At 36.2% G+C, this 15,632-nt stretch overlaps 2 protein-coding genes across 2 annotated transcripts; one reads left to right on the forward strand and one right to left on the reverse strand.

The window, feature by feature from the left end:
• Window positions 1-3,101: 3,101 nt before the first annotated feature.
• Window positions 3,102-6,979, reverse strand: LOC109166719 (26S protease regulatory subunit 8 homolog A). The gene is made up of 9 exons (XM_019315617.1): window positions 6,631-6,979; window positions 6,066-6,163; window positions 5,733-5,957; window positions 5,545-5,607; window positions 5,285-5,448; window positions 4,467-4,623; window positions 4,270-4,368; window positions 3,951-4,061; window positions 3,102-3,523 (listed from the first exon to the last, which is right to left on the reverse strand). The coding sequence occupies exons 1-9, from the start codon at window positions 6,824-6,826 to the stop codon at window positions 3,383-3,385; spliced, it is 1,254 nt and encodes a 417-aa protein (XP_019171162.1). The 5' UTR covers window positions 6,827-6,979; the 3' UTR covers window positions 3,102-3,382.
• A 6,137-nt stretch (window positions 6,980-13,116) lies between these two features.
• On the forward strand, window positions 13,117-15,632 carry LOC109166591 (probable histone H2A variant 3). The gene is made up of 2 exons (XM_019315488.1): window positions 13,117-13,371; window positions 15,290-15,632. Exons 1-2 carry the CDS (start codon window positions 13,252-13,254, stop codon window positions 15,584-15,586), a joined length of 417 nt encoding a protein of 138 aa, XP_019171033.1. The 5' UTR covers window positions 13,117-13,251; the 3' UTR covers window positions 15,587-15,632.

Here is a 15,632-nt window from a genome sequence, read left to right on the forward strand (position 1 = left end):
GTGAGGACAGATGTAGTGTGTGCCATTAGCCGGTATATCGTGTGCATGGCCGAATGTAGTCGTGTGCCACAGTTTGTATGTCGCGTGCTAGATTTGTTAATTTATAGAGCCTGGGTTCGAAACCTGATGTTTACATTTATTCTTGTGTGTCATTATGTATTAAGTTGTGTGCCTGGTATTAATTTGTTGTTTGCCCATTATTTGTCCTCACAGTCCTCTATATATTGTTGTCCTCATTTGAACTCAACCCTATATATATATATATATATATATATATATATATATATATATATATATATATATATATATATATAATCGGACTCAGGTGCGAATGCTTCTCCCAGGCGCGAAATATGAATGAATTCTGCCCGTCCACGTGTCCAGATCTAATGGATGAGAAACACTGATTTTTTTTAAAAAAGCGTGGTGGCATTTTCGTAAATAATTGAACATCGTAGTGCAAGTAAAATGTATTACAACTGCATGTAAAATGTATTATAGGTGCAAGTAAAAATTTACTCTGAGCATCAATACTAAGTGCACCTATAGTTATAAGTAGTTGCACCTATAGTTCTAAGTAGTTGCACACATAGTTATAAGTAGTTGCACCTAGGTGCATGAATGTTTGTGGGTGGTTTTCAGGGGTATTACTACCTGCTGAACTCAAATCAATGAATGTTAACAAGACAAAATTACATGCACTTATAGGTGAAAGTAGGTGCACATATAGTTATAAGTAGTTGCACCTATAGTTATAAATAGTTGCACATATAGTTATAAGCACACCCATGTGCATGAATGTTTGCGAGAAATGAATGCTAACAAGGCAAAATTACATGCACTTATAGGTGAAAGTAGGTGCACTTGTAAATGATTTTACTTGCACTTCGATGTTCAATTATTTACGAAAATGTCACCGCATTTTTTTTTAAGTTATTAGATCTGGACACGTGTCACGCGCTGATTTGTTCGCATATTCCTTCCTGGGTACTTATTCACACCTGAGTGCATCCTTTTATATATATATATATATATATATATATATATATATATATATATATATATATATATATATATATATATATATATAGTAGGGATGGCAACGGGATGGACGGGGCCGGAAGTATACTCCCCAACCCCATCCCTGACGGGAAATTGAAAATAGTCCCCATCCCGCGGGGAATTTGGCGAGGATGGGAAATCCCTGTCCCCGGTTAATTTTTAGTCAAAATATTAAATTAGTGTAGTTTTTAATTTAAAAAAACTAAAAACTTAAGTTTTAATATATATATATATATATATATATATATATATATATATATATATTAAAACTTAAGTTTTTAGTTTTTTTAAATTAAAAACTACACTAATTTAATATTTTGACTAAAAATTAACCGGGGACAGGGATTCCCCATCCTCGCCAAATTCCCCGCGGGATGGGGACTATTTTCAATTTCCCGTCAGGGATGGGGACGGGGAGTATACTTCCGGCCCCGTCCATCCCGTTGCCATCCCTACTCTAAATATAGGTACTCACTTTCAGTTTCTAATTTTAGTTCAGATGATTCAACCCGCCCGATTAGCCCGATAACCCAAAGTTTAAGATTAGGGTCAAATCGAACACGAAAAAAAAAATAAACAAATAGCCCGACAACCCGACAGGGCTAGCCCAAAATCGAGCGGGCTGGCCCGATTGACATCCCTAATCCTGATAGAGTAGCTATAAGTTTTTCTTATTGAGTTAATACCCAAAATCGTCCTCGACTATAGTGGTTTTTCTCAATTTCGTCCTAAACGACTTTGGTGACCTAATATCGTCCCAGACTTTTGTGTTTCGCTCAATTTAGTCCTCCATTTGTTATTCCGTCAAATTGGTGTTAAATTTAGGGACATTTCAGTAATATCAATATTGATCTCTCTTTACTTTCAACTTGTGAAGTGCGAAATTCCTCTTTCTTGTACGAATTACACCCAGAATTACTCCCAGACCTGCAAATCAAATTTTATATTCGCAGTTTTAGGAGTAATTCTGGGACTAATTCGTAAAAAAAAAAAAAAAGGATTTCGCAGTTCACATGTCTATGAGTAAAGAGATGCCAATATTAACATTACTTAATTGTCTATTTATTTAACACCAAATGGATAGAATAACAAAGGAGGGACTAAATTGAGCAAAAACACAAAAGTATGGGACGAAATTGAGCGAAACATAAAAGTCTGGGACGATATTAGGTCACCAAAGTCGTTTAGGACGAAATTGAGAAAAACCACTATAGTCGAGGACGATTTTGGGTATTAACTCTTTTCTTATTACTCAAAAAAAAAATCAAAAAAATAGAAGTCTTATAAACTGTACTCATTCAAAATAGTTTTTTTTTAGGAAAAAAAATGTCAAATTAGCCCCCTAAGTCAGGTGAATAGTGCAATTGGGTCCTCTAAGTAAAAAAAAACTCCAATCAAGTCCCTAAACCCGCAAAATTGTTCAATTAAGTCCAAATTAACTTGTTTATCAGGTTAAATACATACGGTGTTGACACGTGTCTTTATTTTATTTTTTTATTAAAAATATTATCTATTAAAAATTAATTAAAAATTAAATTAAAATAATAATAATAATTTAAAAATTTAAAAATTTAAAGAAAAAAAAAACAGCCACTGTCCACACCGGACAGCCAGTGGTTGTCTCCTTCTTCAAGGACAGCCGTGGTCGTCCGGCCACGGCTGTGTATTTTTTTTTTAAATTACTATTATTATTATTATTATTATTATTATTATTATTAATTAATTTATAATAAATAATATTTTTAATAAAAATAAAATAAAATAAAGACACATGTCAACACCGTATGCTTTTAACCTGATAAATAAATCAAGTTAGACTTAATTGAACAATTTTACCAATTTAAGAAACTTGAATGGAATTTTTTTTCATTTAGGGTACCCAATTGCACTATCCACTTGACTTAGGGGGGCAATTTGACACTTCCCTTTTTTTTTTTATAGATGACATGGAGGCCAAGCACAGTCATGGATCTTGCAGCAATTCAATCATTTTGAATAATATTAGCTATATCATACGACTTGAGAGGCTGCTATAACCCTTCAAGAACAGCTGTGTTTCAGGATTGAAATTATGTTTACCAGTTGATGACAACAGAAGACTGAAAAGCATGTCATGCTACTTGAGCGAATCACAAATCTTAAATTATGAAAGAAAACCAGTCAGATACAAAAACAGAAAGGGATCTAAAGTAAACTGATTTGATGAAGTTTGAAGAGAAATATTCAAATGGCTATGAAACCCCCTGGTGCTTCCATATCAGCATGATGAACACATTTTGGGGCTTACACGGCTACGAGGAAAGCTCGGTGAGATGTCAAATTACTTCCATAGCTTGCGCAATGACATGTTTTTCTCCGTATCTTTCTTCATCACCTTCGCAACTGCCATCTCAAAATCTTCCTGCGTGACATGGACCCTCCTTTCTCTCAACGCAAACATACCTGCTTCTGTGCAAACAGCCTGCAGACATGATAAATGTACATTATGGTATCATGGAAAATTCAAATTAGCTTTACCTTCTTAGTTATCTATGCATTCTCCTATTATCAGGTTGTTGCCCCTTCATTTTTTTGTTCTCCCTTCTTTTGCTATCATGCATAGAGTGTAGGGGAATACATATGATGTCAAAGTGCTAAATGTAATATCATTACTGCATTCATCCAAATTTCATATCTCCCTCAATGTACCACCTAAGCATATGTAGTAGTCCACCCAGATAGAGGTCACAACTCGCAAAGTTGAAGGTAACCCATGACATGTAAAGAACATGATACAAGAATGCACAGAGCATAAAAACTAAGAGACTAAGGAACAAAATGACCCTTCTTTTCCATATTGGTGAAATGGACAAAATGTCCCAATTGTGGCTAAAAGATAGACAGCTCACCTTAAGCTCAGCCCCTGAAGCGCCATTCATCTTTTCAGCTATCTTTTTCAAGTCAATGCCACGCATCAAGTTCATTTTCCTTGAATGAATCTTCAGGATATCCCAGCGAGACTGGAAAAAGAATAATGTCACATCAGTTGTAATGAACCAAAAAGGGGTATAAATCAATGTGAAAACCAAATCAAATTTAGTATCACAGTATGAATACCACAAAGAAAGAGAAATAAGTAAACAATCGTAAAGCCAACACGGGCAGCTCAGTCGGTTCCTGGAGATAGATTGTGGGCAAGGGCAAGTAAACAATCATAAAATTTCATACCTCTTCATTGGGATTTGGAAATTCAATTTTCCTGTCAATTCTGCCTGGCCTAAGGAGAGCTTGATCCAGAATATCAATACGGTTGGTGGCCATTAATACCTGAAGAGTGTGTACATGATGTGTTAAAAACTGTAGAATTTAAAATAAATAATTAAGCGTTCATCATATTCATGTTTAACTGAGCTCTTAAAACTCACCTTAATCTTGTTTGATGCCTCAAATCCATCCAGCTGGTTAAGAAGCTCCAACATTGTGCGCTGCACCTCACTGTCACCATTGCCACTTCCTGATTCCATTCTAGCAGATCCAATGCTGTCTATTTCATCCATAAATATAATAGATGGAGCATGCTCTCTGTCATACAACAAAAAAAGCCATAAAAAGTTCAAATGAAGTCATAATAAGCCAAACAAAAGGAGAAGAAAACATTAGTAAGAGTTGCAGGAAGATAAGCATACAAGATTTCTCTGAAGCATACAAACTAAGGTATTAGTATCTTGATCAAACAATTGAGAACGGACTTAGCCTAGAATTAAAATTAATCAACAGGTTCTAAATCACATTCTCTTTTAGTGCTAAATAGACGGAACTTTTGAAGTACCTAGGATAATGTATAAGTATTTTTCATAAGTTTCTTTCAACCTGCTCTTTTACTCGGTAACTCACTAACTCAACAATTTAACAAGCTCAAATTCATCCAAACTCTCTTATTCTTGACTGTGAAATAAACATATCAAGTTTACCATCACATATAATAAAGCCTCTCGTAAATGACCTATTGAAGCCAAAGTAAGTGAAGACGGAAATACATTACAGGAATCCTTACTTAAAAAGAAGAAATTAATAGCATTCTTTAATGTGGGACATTTAAGAACTATGTTCTTTTCATTGGACAAAGTTCTCCTCATATGAATTCCCTTGTTTTGCCTCAATTTCAGGTTTCACCATCAAACCGCAGCATAAGGAAGCTAACATTGCATACATACAGTTGTTAATCTAAGAGAAAAGAACAAACCTGGCCATAACAAAAAGTTCTCTCACCATACGAGAACCTTCCCCAATATATTTCTGCACTAGTTCAGAGCCAGAAACCCTAATGAAGGTACAATCAGTATGATGTGCAACTGCCCTTGCCAACAATGTTTTCCCTGTTCCTGGGGGTCCATAGAGCAATACTCCCTGTTTTTTTTAATAGAAAAAGTTAGAGGTTTTGACCATCAGTGCAAGGATCCAATATCATGGAGACCAAGGGAAAGACTATTCACTATTACACACCTTTGGTTGAGCAATTCCAAGACTCTCGAACAACTCAGGATGTTTAATGGGAAGCTCAATAACCTGACATTTCGACATGCAGATAATCAATGTGCAAAGTTAATAAAGAACAGAATAATGGAGTCTTGTGACTGATGATGGAAAGTGGCAAAATTAATTGACCTAAACAATACGGAAAAAATACTAACCTCCTTAATCTCTTTGATTTGCTGATCAAGGCCACCAATCATATCATAAGTAGAGTCAGGAACCTTTTCAACTTTCATGAGGTTGACTAAAGGATCCACTTTGCTTGGTAAAATTAAGTGAAGAACATAGCTATCATTACGAAGGGCAACTCTGGTAGATGGAGTAATCTTTGTTATGTCAATGCTCTTATCAACATCAACCACATATTTCCCTTCAGGATGGACCTGAACACCAGAACAAGAAACAAACAACCTCAGATGATGTATTTATAAATTTATAAACAAATAGCCTTTAAACACAAAAACAACTAATAGCAACTAAAAACAACTTACTTTCACTAAAACTTTAGATTTCCCCATCACTTTGACAACTTCACCAACATAAGACCCAGGCTCCTGAAGCAACTGTAACTCTTCCTTCAGCATTCTTACTGCTCAACGAAAACAACCAAAAGGAGAATAAAACACATTAATTGCCTAATTCAAAACAAAATCTAGAAGAAATTTCAAGACACAATAAAAAGAATTTCAAACAAAGGAATAAAACCAATAACATCTAGAAATTCTGTAAATTTTCAACTCAATTTTTAACTGCATATAATATAAGCAATAAACATGTGCATGCGCTTCTACAGCACAACCTACAGCATCCAAAACATAGCATATGGCTAAAGTCCTAAAGATGTTAACTTTTTATCGGGTAAGTGATACTCTAACTGAAATTAAGCTTACTGTTTCGAACCCAATACGGATCATTATACAATTGAAGGGGAAAAAAAGTACATACAAACAAAAAGATCACAAATTTAAACAAATCTTCGAAGCTTTGAATCGATATGCCAACATGTCGATGTTTATAATTATAAATTCTATAATTCTAGGGCTTTTTTGAGCTGACCTTTTGAATTGAGCTCGTTGCGCTGGGCTTCGAGCCGATTGAGATTATGAGTCTTTTGGCGGACTTGAAGTTGGAGATCGTGGATGTGCTGCATATAGTATTGCCTCAAGCCTTCGCCTTGCTTCATCGGCTTCGCAGAACAGCTCTCCTCTCTCTCTGATTCGGGTCGGGTCTTCTCTACACCAGCTGTTGCCATTTTTTCCGATTCCTGGTTCTAGGTTTCCGGTGACAGTTCCACGGCGAATAAGAAGAAGAAGGAGAGAGCTCTGATTAGGCGGTGGGTTGGAATTGAGATTGGATTCTACAGATTGTTCTTTTCTTGGGGGATTGGAAACCTATAATTTGGGAATTACACTAACCGCCTCAATGTTTATTTTTATTCGATAATGTGCCCTTTATGTTTTACAGTTTGCAATTACATTAATACCCTTGCTTATTTAGGCTCAGTTTAGTGTAGCGGTTAGGTAGGTGACATTGAGATTTTTTTATTTTTTTATAAAAGGTAACATTGAGATTTAAGTAGTTGAATTACATTCATTAAACCGTTTTCACTAGATTATTACTTTTATAATTAAAATTAAAATTAGTGTTACTTCTCCAACCAGAATTTCTAGATAAAATGTTTTCACACTTTGCACAATACAGTAAACCTTTATCCTGTATATATAACTTTTTTGTTGCATCTTATTGACATGCCAGAGATGTAATACCAGTCATTAGAACCCTCAATCCCACAATCTCTACAGGAATATAAAAATCACCATCGTGCAGAAATTGTTAAAAAAAAAATTGATTATCAACTGGTAATAATAACATTATTTAATTATAAAATTAAAAAAAGTGATGAAATTCAATAAATTAACACAACATAAACGCTTTCAAAAAAAAAACACAACATAAACAAAATTCACTTTTTATTGCTCAAACAGGTCAGAAAGTGTACTGACAACTACAGAACTACTTTTAAAATCACCAAGGCCAATAGACTGTGACAGAACTGTAGCAGTACTAATACTGCGAACAGGAGTGCTCTCAGTAGCTAATCTAAAACAAATAGATAAGTAAAAAATAAGTGTAAACCATACATAATTAACTATTATATATGAATCATATACTTACTTTGATTTGAATTGAACAAATTCATTATAAGAGTGTTTAAACCACAACTTTGTAGCATCATAGGAACTTGTAATCCCCACTTCAACTATTAAAACTAAAGTTATTAGAATAGAATAGAATTTAAAATATATATATATATATATATATTTAAAAAAAGGGCCAAATAGGCCCCTAAACTTTACCTTAAAGGTCAATTAAGCCCTTGAACTTAAATTAAAAAAAAAAAAAAGTGCAATTAAACCCTCAAACATGTCAAATTGGGTCAATGAAACCCAAAAACTGATAAATGACCTGTTATTACAGGTCATTTCAATTCCGGCGACGAATTCCGACCACCGACAAAAAAAATCGGCCACCGACGATAAAATCCGACCGTCCGGCCGTCTTCCAATGGAGAAGGCGGCAAGACGACCGGATGGCCGCCTTCTCCATTGGAGAAGACGACCAAATCTGGCCGTCTTCTCCATTGCCGTCCGATCGTCTTCCCCCAGTGGAGAAGACGGCCAAATCTTGCTGTCTTCTCCAATGGAGAAGACGGCCGTTCGGTCGTCTCCTCCAGTAGAGAAGACAATCAGATCTGTTGCCGTCTTTCATCTGGTCGTCTTCTCCACTAGAGAAAACGGTCGTCTAGTCGTCTTCTCCAATGAAGAAGGCGGTCGTCCAGTCGTCTTCTCTAGTGGGAGACGACCGTGCGGCCGGATTGTCGTCGGTAGCCGAATTTTTTTGCCGATGACCAGAATTCATCGTGCGGAATTGAAATGACCTGTAATAACAGGTCATTTACTGGTTTTTGGGCTTCATTGACTCAACTTGACATGTTTGAGGGTTGAATTACACTTTTTTAAAGTTTAGGAGCCTAATTGACCTTTGGGGTAAAGTTTCGGGGTCTATTTGACCATTTTCTCAAAAAAAAAAAAAAAACTGTAAATAATTAAAATACTTACCATTTACAAACTTGGCCCTACACAACTGAATTACAACAATCAAGGGCGCTTTCAACTATGCATTGTAATAAGGCAGCATGGCATAAACATGCTCGTCCCAAACAGTGCGCTCTAAACGGTTGTCCCTAAAGTAAATATTTATTATTAGTACAAATTTCGATAACTCTTCTTATCACATATGTATGTATACAAAATATATAGGTAGGTTGGCTAGAGTGTTTCTCTCTCTAGAGAGAAGTCTCTCTGACTTCTCTCTAGAATGCCAATGTCTTTGTGAGTTCTGTCCGCTGGTTTCTTCCATTGGAACGATTCGGATTAACTTTGATTTCAATCTGAGTTTAATTTTGTTTCTGCCTAGTGGATTAAACTTGTGGTTTCACCGATTTTTTAATTTTGTTCACAAAGTTTGATTAAGATTTGTCGTTTCTTTGTTTTGTCCAAGAGTTACAACACTGTTCATAATCTAGATTTCTCCGGTTTGTTGGTTTGGCGTTTTCGTAAAGGATAGGGAGACTACCGGCGTTGACCACTTCCCTTGGATTTTACGTAAATGACAATATCCTTTGGCGGTGGCTTTGTTTGGTTCGTCGACGACAAGAAGATCCGGTAACCGGCGTGTTCAAGAGATGCGGTCACGAAGGTGAGATGTTCTCTTGATGGCGGCTAGTTGCTCGGTGGCGACCTGTCTGTCTCCGTTTCTTTGGGGTCTCTGACGGCCTTCTGGAATATGGAGGTGAGGGGAAGCAGCGGTTCTTTTCCGGCGATTATAAGAAGGCGATGGTCAGAGGAGTTCCGGCGACAACAGTAGTGTGGCTTTTCCGGTGGCTTTGCGATGGCGTTTTTTACCCCAACCCCCTTTGGCGACTTGTGCAAGCCGGCAACTGCTCCAGCGGTGATCTCTTTCAAGTCATTTGTTCCGACTTACGGGGGTTCAAGTGGTGAGTTCGCTGACTGTATCACCACCCTTGAACGAAGGTATTTCTCAGGTTTCTTGCTTGGTTTGTATGATCGTAGAAGTCTTTTCCGGCGCTAGTATCACTCCCGGTGAGTTCGCCTCTTCATGCTTGATCCTTGTATGTGGTTTTTGATGCTCTGAGTTGGTGACTGGAGTTGGATTGTATTGGAGATGGTTTGGATGATTCCAGCCTCGGTCCAATGATCCTTGTTTTTTCCGGCCTTTTTGGAGTGTTGCCGTCCGCGTTTGGGTGAGGGAAGGGGTGGTGGAACTGATCTGGATGGGGTCTGGCGTTAGGGATAGCTTTGTGGTTTTTTCCGGCGATGGTCTGAAGATTTTCCGGTGCTTCCGGAGAGAGGTGGGTTTGTGTTCAGTGTTGTTCGTAGGTTGTAGTAGTTTGGTCGGTTTTCCGGCGGAAACTATGTCACCGGCGGTTCTCCAGCCGCCGGCCGGTGTCTTGTCGGTGGGTGGCAGCGGAGCTCCGGGGATTTGTCCGGCGTTGACCGTCGGTGGTCTCCGGATGGTAACGCGCTATTGCCGTTTTGGGAGGTGACTGGTTATGGTATCTACCGGATTTTGTGGGAATTAGAAGCAAGACGCGTTCTTGATCTCCGTTGATGATGGAAGGTGCATGTGCATGGAGTTTGACTGATGAGACCGGGTCAACCCGCTAAATGTGGGCAGACCCGGTTCTTAGCGGTATGGGTTAAGTATGTTTCTGGTACATGATTTGAGCAAGGTAGATTTCGTGGCTAGACGGGTTGAGAGCTTGATTATGAGTCGATTGGCGTGTGTTCGAGTTTCTCATATGGTGGAGGATTTTATTTATTCTCCCCCCGCTTGAGGACGTTTTGCTACTACACTTCATACATTATCTTGTGAGCTATAATTCTAAAGGTTGAGTGCGGTGCATTGGTAGAATGAGCGTGCATTGGGGTGTTTGGCTAGGGTTCAAGTTTGCATGCATAGGTTTTCCTTATTTAGTGCTTTGCTTTGGATTTTGTCGTTCATGGAATGCGTGTATGAGACATCATGACGTACTAGTTAGGCTTAGTCTAATGTGTTAGCCGATGTTGATTTTCTTGTGTCTAGTTCGTATTTGTGTTTTTGTTTTCAGGGGTATGCCCCGGTGTCATATGTATTTGGACATTTGATTTATATTTACATTTCCGATTTGATGTATACAAAATATATATTTAAACACATTTAGGCAAAAACAAATATTATTATGATTCCACAAAATAAGTTTGTTACCAAATAGCTCTGTATCTTTCACTTCGAAAGGATTTTTCAGAGATACAAAATTCTTTAGACGAAACATAAAACTAGGGAACACTTTATATTTACTATCTTTGACCATTGTTTTGTAGTTGAACTTTTAATAAGATAACGATGTCCATTTGTTTTATACTAGTAATAGCTGGTCACCACTAAGATTTCTTTATTGAATAGACCTGGCCCTCTTGAAATACATTTCGGTATTTCTCCACTTCCTCCTTTTAAATATTTGCATGGATATATGTTCCCTGGTCGTATATGAAAAAAAAATCACATGACAACAAACATTTATCAAATAGATCATACTTCACAGAAAAAATATATAAAAATCAATTTACCTCATCATCGTGAAAAAGAAATTCTTTACTTTTATTCCGTCTGTCTCATTTTATCTGTCATACTTACTATTCATTGGTCAAACTAACTCGTTTTTCTTTGTTTATTTTCTTTAATATTTTTTTACTTATTTTTAAATTTAATTTTTTGTGTTTAATAATACTTTTAGTGCCTAAATATAGAAATTTTGTATACTAATATTAAACTTAATATTATGAAAAATTAAATTTAAAACAAATTCAGTCAAGCCTCGTTAACTGAACCAGACATATAAATTGAGATGGTGACGAAGTACTTGTTTCTCATCCTCTAACTTTTGGAACTTCATATGTTCTACCTAATTTAACCCTAATTGCTCTCTTAGTGCATGTGTAATGGACTGATTTGTTTGACAGGAACATATTGAGAAGACATTTTTTTTTTTGTACATAATTTTACTTCTTCTATTGGCATGTGTTTAAGAATTCATTCTCAATAATTTGGCAGTAAATTTGCATGATTCGAGTGCTTTATATAGAGGTGGCATGTTATAGAACAACGAAAAGGCCAAATATGCGTTGGAACAATGAAAAGCCATTGCATCGATAGTTTTGTAATCCAAAAAGACTTTTCATAAAGGTTGTGTTTAATTAGATTTAAATTACTTCAGATTTGTAATTAAAGACTGCAACAATTATATATTCCAGATTTACTCCAATATTTGGGTTCTCAATGATTTATTAATCGGAATTTAAAATGGCTTTTAATTAGCCGCCTAATACACACATGGGTAATACAAAATTTTTTTTCAAAAAGTTGAACCCCAACCATAAGGGTCCCCACACCCTGTCTCGACAGAGCATCTGGAAAGATGTAAATCGTGGTAACTCAATTGAACATGAACTACAGAGGCTAGACCTTTGCTTACTGCGCACAAAGGAGCCCCCTCACTTTGAGGGGCTGCTCCCACACTGTCGCTGGTGAGACTCGATCCCTAGTCATATATACTTTCCAAACTTCACTTCTATGACCCGTTGAATTATTATTATTATTATAATTATTATTATTATTATTATTATTATTATTATTATTATTATTATTATTATTATTATTATTATTATTATTATTTTAATTAATTTATAATAAATAATATTTTTAATTAAAAAATAAAATAAGGACATGTGTCAATACCGTATGCATTTAACATGATAAACAAGTCAGCTTGGATTTAATTGAACAATTTTACAGTTTTAGGGGACCTGAATTGAGCTTTTTTTACTTAGGGGACCCAATTGCACTATCCACTCGACTTAGGGGGCCAATTTGACACTTTTTCCTTACATTTTTAAACGAGTAATTCCAAGTAGGGGTGTAAACAAATCGAATCGAGTTAAATATCTTACTATTCGATTCGAATTCGATTATATATTCGAAATCCATATTTGTATTCGTTTAAGATTCGAATTTCAAATTTGATTCGTATATGATTTGACCAGTTTATTCGAATATATTCGATTCGACTCGAATATTCGAACTCTAAATGTCTAACTTATTTTGTTTACAAAATTCTTCAATAAATTAAGATAAAATGTAATAAAATTTATATTTAAATAGAATATATATATATATATATATATATATATATATATATATTCGAATACTATTCAAATCGAATACACTCTAATTCGTTTCGTATTCAAAAAGATTCAAAAATCGAAAAAAGATTCGTATTCGAAATATTCGAATTCAAATCACGAATCAAATTTTATTTATTTAATTTGTTAACACCCCTAATTCCAAGTAAAGAAAAGTGTATTATTGTCCTTATGCCTTCTGAGTAATCTCTCTCATATTTTCCATGCGACAAGTCTCTATGACATTATTTTCTTTCCTGCGTCGATCTTCGGCTCTTCGAGTCTTGCACTGCTATTTAAGTGAGCCTCTATCCAATCAACACCTCCCTGTTCTCGCCATTTCCATCTCTCCAATCCGAGCAATTTCCGGGGAAAAATGTCGGGAAAAGGCGCCAAGGGTCTGATTACGGGCAAAACATCCGCCGCTGCGCCCAACAAAGACAAGGATAAGGATAAGAAGAAACCCATCTCTCGCTCCTCTCGTGCCGGTCTCCAGGTAATTATTATATCTCATCCATATCATTGTTTTTTTTTTTCTCGTGGAAAACGTGACTTCTGTCTGTTGATTCTTTAAATTCTACAGCTTCAATTTGGGATTAGCTGAAATCCATTTGTTCCTGTACAATATATCTATCAGCTTAAATGTGTAATTTTGTTTTGTTTTCTGGAACAATTTGGCGGTTTAAAACTGTTGGGTCTTTAACGTTTTAGCTTAAAGTTGGTATTTTGATGAGCCCCTGTTGGTTTTAGTTTTATGACGTGAGCTTTGCCCTTTTGAAGCGGTAGTTTTGAGTTCTGTAATGGTTGTTAGGCTAATGCAAGTGAGCATTTCTGGGCATGCACTATCATAAAGGTCTGTTTGATATGGGATATTGGATATTGCTACTTATTCAAAAATAAAAGCAAAATTGATTATTAGCTGCTTCCAAGAGTAATTAGGGGGTTGTGGTTTTGTCAAGACCATTAATTCTTTGTAGAGAGTGTTGCATGGGGTTTCGAATGTGAAGGATCCATAGCTCACAACAGAGCTGTGGTTAGATGTGGGCTTTGTGGCTTTGTCGAGGACATGAATAGGAAATTAGAATGTCTAGGCTTCTAACTAGCAAAGTTAAAACTGACTCAAAGCCTTAAGGTGTTATCTATTAAGGGAAATGGCAGAGTGCTGTAAGATGTGAATACCATATTGAATACTTGTTTTGCGGATTAGAGGACATTAGGCTGTTTGGCAAATAGTTGTTAGCTTATATAGCTTTTAGCGTTAGTTAGTTTGACTAGTTGATAGCATTAGATGATTGTAGAAAGATGTTTAATAAATTAGCCGTTAGCTTATAGCAGATTACATGCAAAATGACCTTTAAGATATAATTTGAAAAAGCTGCTTTGAGCAGCTTTTTGAACTTTAGCATTTTGGAGCAATAAGCTGATTAGCCAAACACTCATATTGGCTGTTTAACCAATTCAAATAGCTAATAGTGTTTAAACAAGCCAAAATTGGCTAATAAACTAACTATGTTACCAAACAGGGCATATGTAAATTGTTGATAGATAGAGTATTAAGTTTTGTAAAGCAAGGCTTCTTTAAAAGCAAAACATCTTCAAAGAAATATTAGTATACATATTATTTTGACTTGGAGGCAGTACTCAAAGAATTCTCACATATCTGCTTCTTTCTTATTTTCACATATAGTATTCTTACTTCATTTGAATGCATCGTTTTATCTTTTCCCTGCCCTGAGAAGTGATATCTTTCATATTTCTTCACGGGTCTTACTTTTGGTGAGAGCTTTTTCCTTTGAAAAGTATTAAGGTGAGCTAGGTCCATGGATTGACTCAATAAAAACTGCTGCCTGTCTAACATGGCCCATGATCTATCAGCTTCATTTTTATTTCATTATTTTCAAAGTCAAGAAATGAAATCCAAAAACAAAAATCAACCAAGTTGTTGAACTTCTAAGAAGTTCTTCCCCTGCCAGTGAATACATATTCCACTAGGAAGCTGTCAATTCCCCGAGACAACAATCTACTGACTACAACTTATTTATGTTTTGATTTGATATGAAGAATGTAGCTTTGAAATACCTCAGAGAATGATTAAATTCCCCGAGCTATCTCTCTTCCGAATGGAATTTGGGCTAATGCTAGTAAATTTTGATTTATCAAATGGGACGAACCTTCTTTCTTACTATATACTAAGATTATGCACGGCTACATTACAGAACTTCTAAGATTTGGGATATAATATAATGCACATGGGCCAAACCATACTAAATGACTGAATCCAATTAATTAGCTAGTCTAAACGGTCTGATAAACCCATATTTTTTCTCTTATATTTTCAATGTGGGACTCTTAACAGTATGTATCACATGATGTAATGTTTTGTTCTGATTGTGCAATGTTTGTGATGTTCTAAGTTCCCGGTTGGACGTATTCATCGGTTGCTGAAAGAGCGGACAACATCAACCGGAAGGGTGGGTGCAACGGCAGCCGTATACTCTGCAGCTATTTTGGAGTATCTGACTGCTGAAGTGTTGGAGCTGGCTGGGAACGCGAGCAAGGACCTGAAGGTGAAGCGTATCAGTCCAAGACATTTGCAGCTTGCGATTCGAGGTGATGAAGAACTAGATACCCTGATCAAAGGAACGATAGCTGGAGGGGGAGTGATCCCGCACATCCACAAGTCGCTCATCAACAAGTCTTCCAAGGAATGATCGATGATGTTGCTGTCCAACTCCATCGTCGGTCTCGGTTGTTACA

The sequence above is a fragment of the Ipomoea nil genome, unplaced genomic scaffold, assembly GCF_001879475.1.
Source record: "Ipomoea nil cultivar Tokyo-kokei standard unplaced genomic scaffold, Asagao_1.1 scaffold3104, whole genome shotgun sequence".
Taxonomy (NCBI): domain Eukaryota; kingdom Viridiplantae; phylum Streptophyta; class Magnoliopsida; order Solanales; family Convolvulaceae; genus Ipomoea; species Ipomoea nil.